At 47.4% G+C, this 11,201-nt stretch overlaps 3 protein-coding genes across 6 annotated transcripts in view; 2 read left to right on the top strand and 1 right to left on the bottom strand.

The window, feature by feature from the left end:
• The window catches only part of LOC118007327 (SH3 domain-containing YSC84-like protein 1), a 37,431-nt gene extending 35,755 nt beyond the window's left edge, over positions 1-1,676 (bottom strand). Inside the window, exons 1-2 of one of the 2 annotated variants that reach the window (XM_035000347.1) lie at positions 1,658-1,676; positions 1,026-1,151 (exon numbers count right to left, since the gene is read on the bottom strand). In XM_035000347.1, coding sequence (XP_034856238.1) covers position 1,026 — 1 coding nt within the window. In that variant the 5' untranslated portion in view covers positions 1,027-1,151; positions 1,658-1,676. Of the gene's footprint in view, positions 1-1,025; positions 1,517-1,657 lie in introns of those variants that run through there. The other variant, XM_035000346.1, reaches the window with a different exon arrangement.
• Positions 1,677-1,897: 221 nt separating this feature from the next.
• The window catches only part of LOC118007329 (low molecular weight phosphotyrosine protein phosphatase), a 15,602-nt gene continuing 6,298 nt past the window's right edge, over positions 1,898-11,201 (top strand). Inside the window, exons 1-3 of one of the 3 annotated variants that reach the window (XM_035000349.1) lie at positions 1,898-2,002; positions 6,586-6,659; positions 6,747-6,860. In XM_035000349.1, coding sequence (XP_034856240.1) covers positions 1,960-2,002; positions 6,586-6,659; positions 6,747-6,860 — 231 coding nt within the window. In that variant the 5' untranslated portion in view covers positions 1,898-1,959. Of the gene's footprint in view, positions 2,003-6,585; positions 6,660-6,746; positions 7,022-11,201 lie in introns of all 3 variants that reach the window. The other 2 variants (XM_035000350.1, XM_035000351.1) reach the window with 2 other exon arrangements.
• Positions 10,211-11,201, top strand: part of LOC118007328 — a 2,892-nt gene continuing 1,901 nt past the window's right edge. Inside the window, exon 1 of the mRNA XM_035000348.1 lies at positions 10,211-11,184. Coding sequence (XP_034856239.1) covers positions 10,824-11,184 — 361 coding nt within the window. The 5' untranslated portion in view covers positions 10,211-10,823. The remainder of the gene's footprint in view (positions 11,185-11,201) is intronic.

Here is an 11,201-nt window from a genome sequence, read left to right on the forward strand (position 1 = left end):
AAGGGCTCCTGGGAGACCTGTCATTTCTCTGGAGGGCATCTTCTAACTTATTATTAATTAGGCATCTCCCACATCTCAATAAAAACATTCCTGAGAACAAGAATGCAGGAGAGGCATATTCTGTAAGCAGAAGAAAACCTGAAAATCTTCTCTCCTACGGGTAGAACTTTCTGGACCCATCAGATTCTGACTCCCTGTGGGGCAGGGGGCCCTGTCTGTGTCGTTCTTTCCAACTCAGCCCTGGCAGAGTTGGAAACATTTGTTGAAATCAAGTGAAAAGGCTACGTTTCTGGCCCGCAGGTACATCCCATTTCTTTGTGGTCACTCACCAGTTCATAGCACTTTCCTAACTTGTTTCAATGTGAAAGATCCACTGCAGCAAGGAGATCCACAGACGCCCTGTGCTCCCAGGGCCAGAGTGGCCACCCCACCCACCTCTTCTGCTCTCAGAGACCCCTCTACTCCAAGCGGCTCCCCAAACAGCCTGGCTGGTCACAGGGAGGGCCAGGTGAGTGTGTGGAGGGCCTGGCACACTTCGGGGCAAGCGCCCCGCGCGCATCTTCCCGGCCTCCTGCCCCCCCTATTGACCGACCCCTAGGCCTCTCCCTCCTGGGGTCCAGGTGCTCGTGCCCACCACGTGCTCCCCCCGAGTCAAGCGCACAGCACACCCACACCACCCTGACAGAGCTCAGAGTGTCACTTATTGGAACAAATTGGAACGGAAAAGGCAGTAACTAGCAAGTGGCTTTTCCAACATGACATAATCCCAAATAACATAAGATGAATTACAGTAGTTAAAAGTAAGCGTTAGAGCTTTTCTGTGAACGGAAACGACCGTGGTCGCGTCCAGAGAGCTGGTTAATCTTTGACAGTTCGCGGGATGACGACAGCAAATCCCAAGACACGCTCGTTTCTCGCCCTTTCGCCACCCATTTACCCTCTCCAGCAGTTTCTTAAGGGGGAAGGGGTGGAGGTGACCCCGATTCTGGGTGAGGCTCAGGGGCGGCACCGACACCCGTACTCACTTGTGACCCCGGAGCTGGTCCTCTCCGGCGCCCCTCGAGCCGCGGACACCTACCCAGGAACAGGAAGGGCGCCCTCCGCTCGGCCCCGCCTCCCAGGGCAGGGACGGGCCCCGGCGAGGCGCACACCTGAGACAGGTAAGGGAGCAGGTGAACACCCGCTTTTGTCCAGTACAAAGCACCTACTTCACGTATTCTCTGGGCAAAAACAACACAGCACTCGGGGGGCAACCAGGGAGGGTCTGCTCTGGACCTTGTCAGTCCCATGGCGGCTTCGAAAGCATCTCATCTTAGAACTGGGACAACCTAGGCCGACGGCCCCTGTCCCAGAACGGACGGTTGTGGGCGGCAGGGCGACGCAGGGGTCTCGGGTCCGGGGAGGTCCTCCTTGGCCCTGTGCGGGCTCCGCTCACCCCCGATCGCGGGCCTCGCGTTTGAGCCGCGCGGCCCAGGTCTGGGGGGACGTTCACCTGAACCCCAGGAGGGAGAGGCCTAGCCCGCGGTCCAGGACCGGCCCCTCAGGTGTCGGTCAGGAGTCCCACGCACCCCCACCACGTGCTCCGGGAGCCCTCCCCCGCCCTCAGGTGACCTGAGTCCAGCCCCCCACCGGACCCTCCCCTTTCCAGGTGACGCACGGCCCCGCCCCACTCCGCCCCTCTCCTCGAAGCTCCTCCCCCTCCCGAGGCCCCTCCTCCGCCTCCTGACCTTTTGCCCCGCCCCCACGCCGCCCCCTCCCCCGTGGCGCCCCTTCCGTTCTCCGGAGGACCGTGGCCCCCCCCGCCTCAGTACTGCGCAGGTGCAAAGCCCGGCGCTCGCTCCGGGGCGGGGCTAAGGCCGTACTGCGCAGGCGCGCGGGGCGGGACCCTCGAGGTGCGCATGCGTCGCGCAGGAAACGTCCCGACGCGCTCAGTGGGCGCCTGGGTGTGCGCGCGGGAAGATGGCTGAGCAGCTGCCGAAGTCTGTGCTCTTCGTGTGTCTGGGTGAGACAGCGCTGATCTAGCCCCACTCTGGCTTTCCCGAACGGTCGGGGTGGGTCTCCTGCGTTTTGGGCTGCGCCGTCGGGCCAAGGCCGGGGTCGGGGATACCGGAGGGTGGAATGGAGCGCCCGGGGCTCTTCCTCCGCGCCGCGCACTTGCTGGCCTGTTCTCCAAGCTGGGTTCCCTCACCAGCCCAGCCCACTCTCCAAGCGAGGTTCTCTCTCACCTGCCTGTTCTGCACGCGGGGTCCCCTCTTACCCTGCTCGGTCCGATCCAAGCCGGGTTACCTGTCACCTCAGTCCGCGCACCTAGCCGTCCTCACCTGCAGCACCGACACTGCAAACCAGGGTCCTTTGCGTTGCACACGCCTGGCATCCCCGTTTCTCCTTCATCGAGTAGACCCAAGGCTGCTGGACTGATCTACTCTCTTGGGGCCTCCCGATGCCCCCAGACCCATTACAGCCCTGGTTTGCTGGCTCATTTTCTTGGCCCCTGCTTACAAATGGATGTAAGCTAAAGACAGATGGAGTGCAAGGATCTGGGTTTCTTGGCTATAAAAGCCGAACCAGGGGGACCGGATTCTCTAGGTGCCAGTGTTCCAAATTAGAATTCACTCTCCCTGTAGTTGTCGGGATTCTTCCTTTGGAATAGCACCACAGGGTTATATTTCTCAGTGTTTGCACCCTGTCTCCTTAACCTCCAAGACAGGAAGGCCTAAATCATCAATAGTCCAGTTACTTAAAATCTTCTGATGAGTCTCCATTTCCTGTGGACTAAAGTTTCCCCACCTTTCTGTGCTGCCCCCTTCAAGAAGAGGATGGAAGTCTGCCCATCTGTTTCCGCTTCATCTCCATACCTTTTCCTGCCCATGCCCTGTGACTTGCTGTCTCCCAGCAGTTCAGGTGCTTGACGCACCTCTGTGTGGTTGTTTCTGGGCACCCATATTGCATTTTCCCTGGAAAGACTTTCTGTAAGATTAGGTCCACATATTCTCTTTGCTTTTCCCAGATCCTCTAAGTGGAGGTCGTTTACCTATAACCCTTTGTAGACACCTTTCATTATATGAACTTTATTATAATTACTTGATAGCCTCTTGGGATCACATCTAGATTTAGCCCTCTTGAGGGCAGTAACTGTGGCTTATTTTTCTGTATTTCCAGCTTTAAGACAATATGTGACGATAACTAGGTATTTGCAGAATTGAATTTCTGTGAGGGGAAAAGTAAAAGGGCCACCTTGTTTCAGTTTGGTAGTGGGCATCATTTGGTTTTTAAGCTCTCCATGAAGGCTGACTTATGGAATCAACAAATTAAGATTAAAGGGCAGTTCAGTTCATGTTGGGCATCTAACAGGATTCCATTGCCTTGTTTATTTTACTTGGTGTTGTCGATTATGCTGACATAATGCACCGTGGTGGTTATTAACAGGGGATGTATACCTGTGTCTATTTATATTCCATACAATTTTTTTTTTTTTTTTAAGCAACTGCTCTATTACCAGGCACTCTTCTGAGTGCTAGGGATATGGTAGTGAGCAACAGACAAAAGTCCCTGCCTCTGCGGAGCTCATGTTCTGTCACCAACAACCAAGTACTTGGTTACTTAATAAGTTGGTGATGTGTTAAGAACTGTAGAGCAGGGAAGGGGGTGAGAGTGGAATACACTTTTAAGTAGATGAGTCAGGGATGGCCTTATCTATAAGGTGACATTTGGGCAAAGACTTGAGAGTTGAGAAAGCAAGCCTGGGTCTTCCGGGGCTCAAAAGAAAGTGGGTGAACAGTTTTGAAATGAGAGTGCTCGTCCTGTTCACATTGGCAGGGAAACCACTGTGGCCTGGCCTAGAGACCCAGTAGCCTTTTTCAACCAGACCTTCATCTGTACCTGAACTTGAAAGTAATTTGAGTGACTATTTTCTCAATGCCACCACAAATACATAACTAGAACTATTCTGGATGGGTAGGAAAGGTATTTCCTTACATAAAAATGAGCGCTCTGGGGCAGGAGTCTGTGAACTCCTTATATAAAGAACCAGAAAGTAAGTGTTTGGGTGCTTTGCAAAAGCAGACCTAGACAATACATAAACAATAACGCTTGACTGTATCCCAGCATAACTTTATTTACGGACACTGCAGTTTGAATTCCATGTGGTTTTTCTCATGTCACAAGATGTTACTCTACTTTTGAGTTTTTTCAGCTGTTTATAAAGGTAAAAATTATTTTTGGTTTTGTCGGCTGTACACAAAGGTGGTGAGCAATGGATCATAGTTTTCAGATGCTGTTTTAGGGTCTACAGAGGACATGTCTGGTGAGGCCATGTGAGGGCTTGGGCTTACTCTGAAGGAGATAAGCCACTGGAGGATGAAGCCATTGAGCAGAGGTGGGACATTTAGAAAGAAGTGTTCATCTGCTGTGTTGAGATTAGACTGGGCAGGGGTGAGGTCCCAGGGGTGCAGAGGGGCATGTGCTGGATCAGAGAGAGTATCACCGGGGTGGGGGGTGCTGAGTGGTCATATTGTGGGCAGGTTTGAGGAGTCTATGAATGCCATTTTGCACGATAGCCTGTGTATACATAGAGCAGTAAGAACGGTATATTTTTGATATGTAAAAAAATTCTTCCTTCAAAGCATTTATTTGGGCTCTTTTCAGACTGAAGTGTGGAGAGGAGTGTCAGATGTTTTCCACTGGTAAGACTAATGGCAGGAAGGAACTGCACTCCTTATTTTGGCAAGATTACTGAAAGTGTCCTGTGTTTTTGTGCCACAGAGGTAGACTGAATGGTTGAAGGCCCCAGGGCTTGTGCCTGGTGACTGTCAGTGGTGTTAGGTTTCCTCTTTCCTACAGTTAACTGATACTTCTTGATACTTCCTATGTGCTGCTCGTTGTGGGGGGTGCAGCCCAAGGTAAGAGACACAGTCCCTACCCTGGGAGAATTTCATTTTTTCCTTTGGTGAGTCTCAGTCCTTGAAGTACAGATATTGAGTAAGAGGACGTATCATGCTGCCTAATTTGGAAAAAACAAACTTGAGACCTCACAGATTGAGCTTTTTTCTAAAGAAATCTGAAGATGACATTTTAAGTTTTTAGAACTTTTCCAAAGGTGGAACCTGAAGTATTGAAGATTCTAATGTGAGTAAAGAGTGACCCGTGTCTTAACTCTGCTCCCGTCTATTCCTCTTGTTTTTTGTGTTGCCCTCTGTAGGCTGAGTCTCCACCTTTAATTCCAGGCTTTCCAGCCCTGCAGTTGTTTTCCTAACTTGTGGAAAGAGTCTTTCTCTTCAGGCCCTTTTACAGTGCTGGGCTCCTGTGTCATAGACATGCAGAATATGTTTGTTGAACATTCTCTTCCCACTGGACCCACAGAGTCCACATCCTGGGCACAGTTAAGGTTCCTGTAACCCAGACCCACCAGTGCACATTCATTGCTCCTTACTCATACAGCCCCCTAATTTAAATGCCCGTTAAAGTACTCTTCCTAAGAGATCAATTCCAGTCTTCCTTTTTTTCTGATAAGGAATTTTCTTATCTTATTTATGCTTTTAGCATAATTCCTTAGGATAATGGGCATGTTTTGTTATTCCAGGAGGTCCTTACGTAGTTCATGCATGGTGGGTGAGTCAGGGTGGGGTCTGTGAGCCACACATTAGGGATGGGGGAGCTGGACGTTAGTTCAGCTGCAGGCCCATTATTCCATCACTCATACCTACTTAATGAAACTCAGTGAACCCTTGGCATTGGCGCTCTGGGAAGCATCCTGAATTGGTAATACTTTGAGTATTGTTCTAGATGGATGACGAGAGGGTGACACGTGTCGGAGGGCCAGAAAGCTTCAGGTTCGAAACTCTTCCAAATCTGCCTATGCTTTCTAACTTTGGCTCTTTCTGCTTTGAATCTTTTTGTTATGATAAAACTGTAATCCTAAGTCTAGCATTTTCCTGAGTTTTACGTGTTCGTCTAGAGAATTATTGAATGTGTGGGGACTCCTGGATCTGTAGCCAGCTGCTCTGAAGTGAGGGTGGCCCTGGGGAATCCCTGAACTTGCAGCCGATGTTGGAAGTTCTGGGCAGGCTTGGTGACCTGGAGGGAAGCACCCTTAATTCAGCCGGCCGACTCCCAACAGACTGCACCCTGAAAGTTTGTGTTGAACTACTGTTAGGCTGAAATTTGGTTGTGTATTTTATGAAACAGTATTCATCCTTATGTGCAATATACTTGAAAATACATATTTTTAACCCTATTGTATTTCATTTTAAAAATAGGCTCATTGCAACCCACTTCACTGATTTCATGAGTTACTTCTGGGTCATTTATAACAGCCTGAAAAACAGTGATTTCAGTTGTAATTGATTTTCTTACGTTTTGGTTATTTGTACTTTGAGTACTTGGACAGCTGGTGTCAAATCATTGAGCTTGGGTTTGGTCAGCTCTTCTCCAGAGGTCCCACTGTGGATGCACTGGTAGGATGCTGACCTTGCTTTCCTTAGGGAGGTGCTGTTGCTGTGTGTCAGGTGGGTGAAGTGGTCTCTGGCATTCAGCATTTGCCCTAGCATCAAACCTGACGCCCACTCTCTGCCTTCCCCTCTTTTTAAGGTAACATCTGTCGGTCACCCATTGCAGAAGCAGTTTTCAGAAAACTTGTAACTGATCAAAAGCTTTCAGATCATGTAAGTACCATTCTCTATCTTAAAGAGGCCAACCTGACTGCCTTTGCGGCAGGAAATTGTGAAAAAAATTATTTTTTTCTCCTGCAGTGGAGGATAGACAGTGCAGCGACATCCACGTATGAAATAGGAAACCCTCCTGATTATCGAGGGCAGAGTTGCATGAAGAAGCATGGTATCCCCATGAATCACACTGCCCGGCAGGTACTGTACTGGAACTTGAAGGTGCACATGTGTGTTCTGTGTTGCAGTGGGTCATTGACAGCGGCGCTGTTTCTGACTGGAACGTGGGCCGGTCACCAGATCCAAGAACTCTGAGCTGCCTCAGAAATCATGGCATTAACACAGCCCATAAAGCAAGACAGGTAGAAGAGATCTCATTTAATGTCTAATACTGGAGTCCCCTAACTTGAGACGTTGTGAGTTTAACCACACTAATGTGCTACTAAGTGTTTATTCTGGTCCGTTTACATAGCTACAGGATACCCATTTTTTTTCACTGCTGGTTCCACAGTTCTGAAAGGTGGGCATGATCTTGGAATTTACTTATTAAAATGCATTTATTTTTATTTTATGTATTTATTTATTTGACAAAAATACAAGAGAACGGATAGATCTATACCTTTATTTATTTACTTTTCATTAAGTTTAAATCCTTGAGGGGTACAACATCACACAGATTCTGTGGCCAATGGCTTTAGCAGGAAGGTTGCTTCAGAATTTGGCACGAACCATGCCACTGTTTCATGAGCTCGAGTTACTTTTCCCCAGATTACTCTGGTTTTGTTTGGCTTGCCACCAGAAGTCACTGTGTTGTTCTTTGCTTGGCACACATAGGCACATCTCTTGCCTAGATAGAATTCAGTTTCATCTCAACCTTAGATTTTAAGAGCTGTGTGCTCCCTCTGGTTGTGGAGACCCCGCTTATGGCCAGCAAAAAAGGCCTTGGGCCACAGCCTTCCGGACATATTTGGTGTTTTAGGAGTCCTATTCCCAGCAGGGCTCCATAGGCTCCAAGATGGCAGAAAGAGAAAGGCTAAAATGCATTTATAATCACATAAGTGATACTGGTAAGAGCCCTGCCTAAGACCTGGAGACCTGAGTTATAATCTCCTTTTTCATGTCCATCTGTGTGATTGAAACATTTAAGCCCTGGTAACTAGTCTGCTTATGTTACAAGTTTATTGCTAGAATAAAGTTCTATAATATCTACAAAAATGTATTTTCAACAGTGAAGTGTCTTAGAAATATAGGGTAGTACTGGTATTATTATGGATGCATATCCTGCACCCCAGCAGTTGGACTTCTGGGTTTAGGTTCTGGAGTGCTGCACTGTAGAACATTCTGGGATAAGGCAGGTAACGCTGTATCTGCTCCATTCGGTGTGGAAGCCACTAACAGGCCGTTGTACATTTGAGATACGGCCAGTGTGATGGAGGAACTGAAGTTTATTTTTTAACTTACTTAAGGAGCTGCCTGGAACTAGTAAGCACGTCAGTGGGCTGCACGGTTCTAAGATTCATGCACAACCACTGGGGAGAGCGTGAGGGTTGTAGCACTGCAGTGAGACATCAGAGCCCAGGGGCGGGCACGTTCCATCACTAGGAGCATGCCACAGGTGTGTGCTCTGGCACCTTCCATGACCCCAGGGGCTAGCTGCTAAAGAAATGGGCTTCATTTCTGATACAGAGTGCTTCATATATTGTTATGAAAGGAAAGTTACTTTTATCACTACCATTATTTTATGGAGACTCAGTTAGATGTTTAAAAATTCTGGCTGGGGCGCCTGGGTGGCTCAGTCAGTTAAGCGTCCGACTCTTGATTTTGGCTCAGGTCATGATCTTAAGGCCATGAGATCGAGCCCCACATCAGGCTCCCCACTCAGCAGGAGGCTGCTTCTTTCCCTCTTTCTCTCCCTCTGCCCCTTCTCTCGTTCACTCTCTCTCTAAAAGAAATAAATCTTTAAAAAAATTAAAAAAAAAAAAAAAAAAACCTGGCTCAATCTTCTAACTTCTTTTGTATCCAACCTAACAAAATATGCAGGCTCTGTAGGCCAAACAAGGCTGTGGATTGGCATCAGAAACAATAGGCTATGTCCAGTGATGAGCTCTTGAGGCCTTTAAAATGAGAAGCTGCCAAATGTTTTGAAAATCAGTTGTGAGATATATTACATATTTAGAAGTATGGCTGACATGTGAGAGCTGCAATTTAGTATTGGTGTTTGAATGAGAACTTTGTGTAAGACTGGACAAAGACTCTAATCATTGGTATCTTAAACCGTGTCTTTACTGAAAGCTTTTCAGATTGCTTACCATACAGCACTGTATTTTTATTTTTGATCATTCTCAATTTTTGTCCTCTCCATTACCTTGTTAGGGAAGGGAATAGTTGGTAAACCTGTTTTGCACATGGAGAAACTGAGTTCTGGAGAGAAAATATATAACTTATCAAAGGTCACCCAGCTTCAAACTGGTAGACTGGGATTTGACCATAGGCTTATTTGTTTGTTTTAATAAAAACATATACAGGTATGAGCCAGAAAGTTCACAAAAGTGCCACAGAAACACTGCTGATGTGTTAATGATGTCTCAGAAGCTAGTAATACACACGTTACTTTGGCTTAGATAAATTTACTCTGGAATCTGAACTTCTCATTTCTGGCTGTCAGCTGACTCTCTATGTTAACAACTAACTATTTAAGTTAACTGCCTTAAGGCCTGACCTGTTCTTTTTTTTTTTTTTTAAGATTTTATTTATTTATTTGACAGAGCACAAGCCGGGGGCGGGGGGCAGCAGGCAGAGAGAGAGGGAGAAGCAGGCTCCCCACTGAGCAGGGAGCCCGATGCGGGGCTTGATCCCAGGACCCTGGGATCATGACCTGAGTGGAAGGCAGACACTCAGGCAACTGAACCACCCAGGCATCCCAAGGCCTGACCTGTTCTTACATCGAATTCTCATTGGACAGAATAGTACACATTTTTTAGATCACATGTCTTAATCTCCAGGATATGGACACCTTGTCCATTTCTACTTTCTGTGTTTTAGAGAATGCAGATTTATTTATTCTGAGTAGTGGTTCATGATTTCAAGCAGTCACACTTTCATGTTTTCTGTTTTTAAGATCGGATTATTTTTTGTACACAAGTATATAATTTGGGTAAAAATGAAGTATTTTAAATACACATGTCTTAAAAAGCTAGAAACTTAATTTTTAAAGATCAATTGTAATTGTTGATTTTAGAAGTAATATTCCCACACAATCTGTTTCTTTCCCTTTTTCTTTTCCCCTGTTCCTTTTAAGAAACATTTCTCGATGATTTTTTTTTTATTTCAAAACACTGGTAAGATGTGTTTTATAAATTAGTATTGTTTTAGATCTCTCTTACCCTTTAGCATCTTGTGATTGTTTACGGGCTTTCTTTTTTTTTTTAAGATTTTATTTATTTATTTGACAGAGGGGGAACACAAGCAGAGGGGAGCATCAGGCAGTGAGAGAGGGAAGAGCAGTCTCCCCGCCGAGCAGGGAGCCCCACGCGGGGCTTGATCCCAGGACCCCGAGATCATGACCTGAGCCAAAGGCAGACGCTTAACTGACTGAGCCACCCAGGTGCCCCTACAGGCTTTCTCTTTAGCAGTTGTCGGAATGTGTAAGAGAACTATTCTGTTACATTTCTTAAAATTTTGATTTTCCTAATACTTTCAACCTGGGTTTAATAAATAAAATGTGTTTAGGGTGCTTCGTTTTCTTTTGGGGGGGTGGTGTGTGATTGCACATCCAGTTAGTTCTGTGGAGATGTTTACTCTGTTACACATTCGTTCTTCTCATCAGCAAACCTTTCACATTTGCACAGGTTGTCAGTGGGTACTTGGGACCAGTACCGCTCCCTCCACTCCAGAGGTCATTAGTCAGGTTCTTTCTACCTTTTTAACTTAGGACCTTGGAATCCTATAGTGTGTGCTCTTTCTGTCATCTTTTCTCTGTGAGATTCTCCATGGCCTGTCTTGTAGCGCTCACTCTGATGCTGATTTCAATACCCTGTTCCAGACGTGCTGCAGTTGTATCTCTTCTACTCTGGATGGACACTTGGGCTGTTCCTAGTTTGGGCTGAGTGCCCTGGTGAATATTTGTATGTTTCTTTGGGGAATGACTGTGTACAGTTCTGTTGGATGCACACCTGGGATTACCGGCGTGTCAGGGTTGGATGCACACCCAGGATTACACACATTGTCAGGGTGGATGCACACCCACGATCACACACACTGTCAGGGTGGATGCACACCCAGGATCACACACATTGTCAGGGTTGGATGCACACCCAGGATCACACACACTGTCAGGGTTGGATGCACTCCCAGGATCACACACATTGTCAGGGTTGGATGCACTCCCCGGATCACACACACTGTCAGGGTTGGATGCACACCCAGGATCACACACACTGTCAGGGTTGGATGCACACCCCGGATCACACACACTGTCAGGGTGGATGCACACCCCGGATCACACACACTGTCAGGATGGATGCACATCCCGGATCACACACA

The sequence above is a fragment of the Mirounga leonina genome, unplaced genomic scaffold, assembly GCF_011800145.1.
Source record: "Mirounga leonina isolate KUSES-001 unplaced genomic scaffold, KU_Mleo_1.0 Mir_118, whole genome shotgun sequence".
NCBI classification, from domain to species: Eukaryota; Metazoa; Chordata; class Mammalia; order Carnivora; family Phocidae; genus Mirounga; species Mirounga leonina.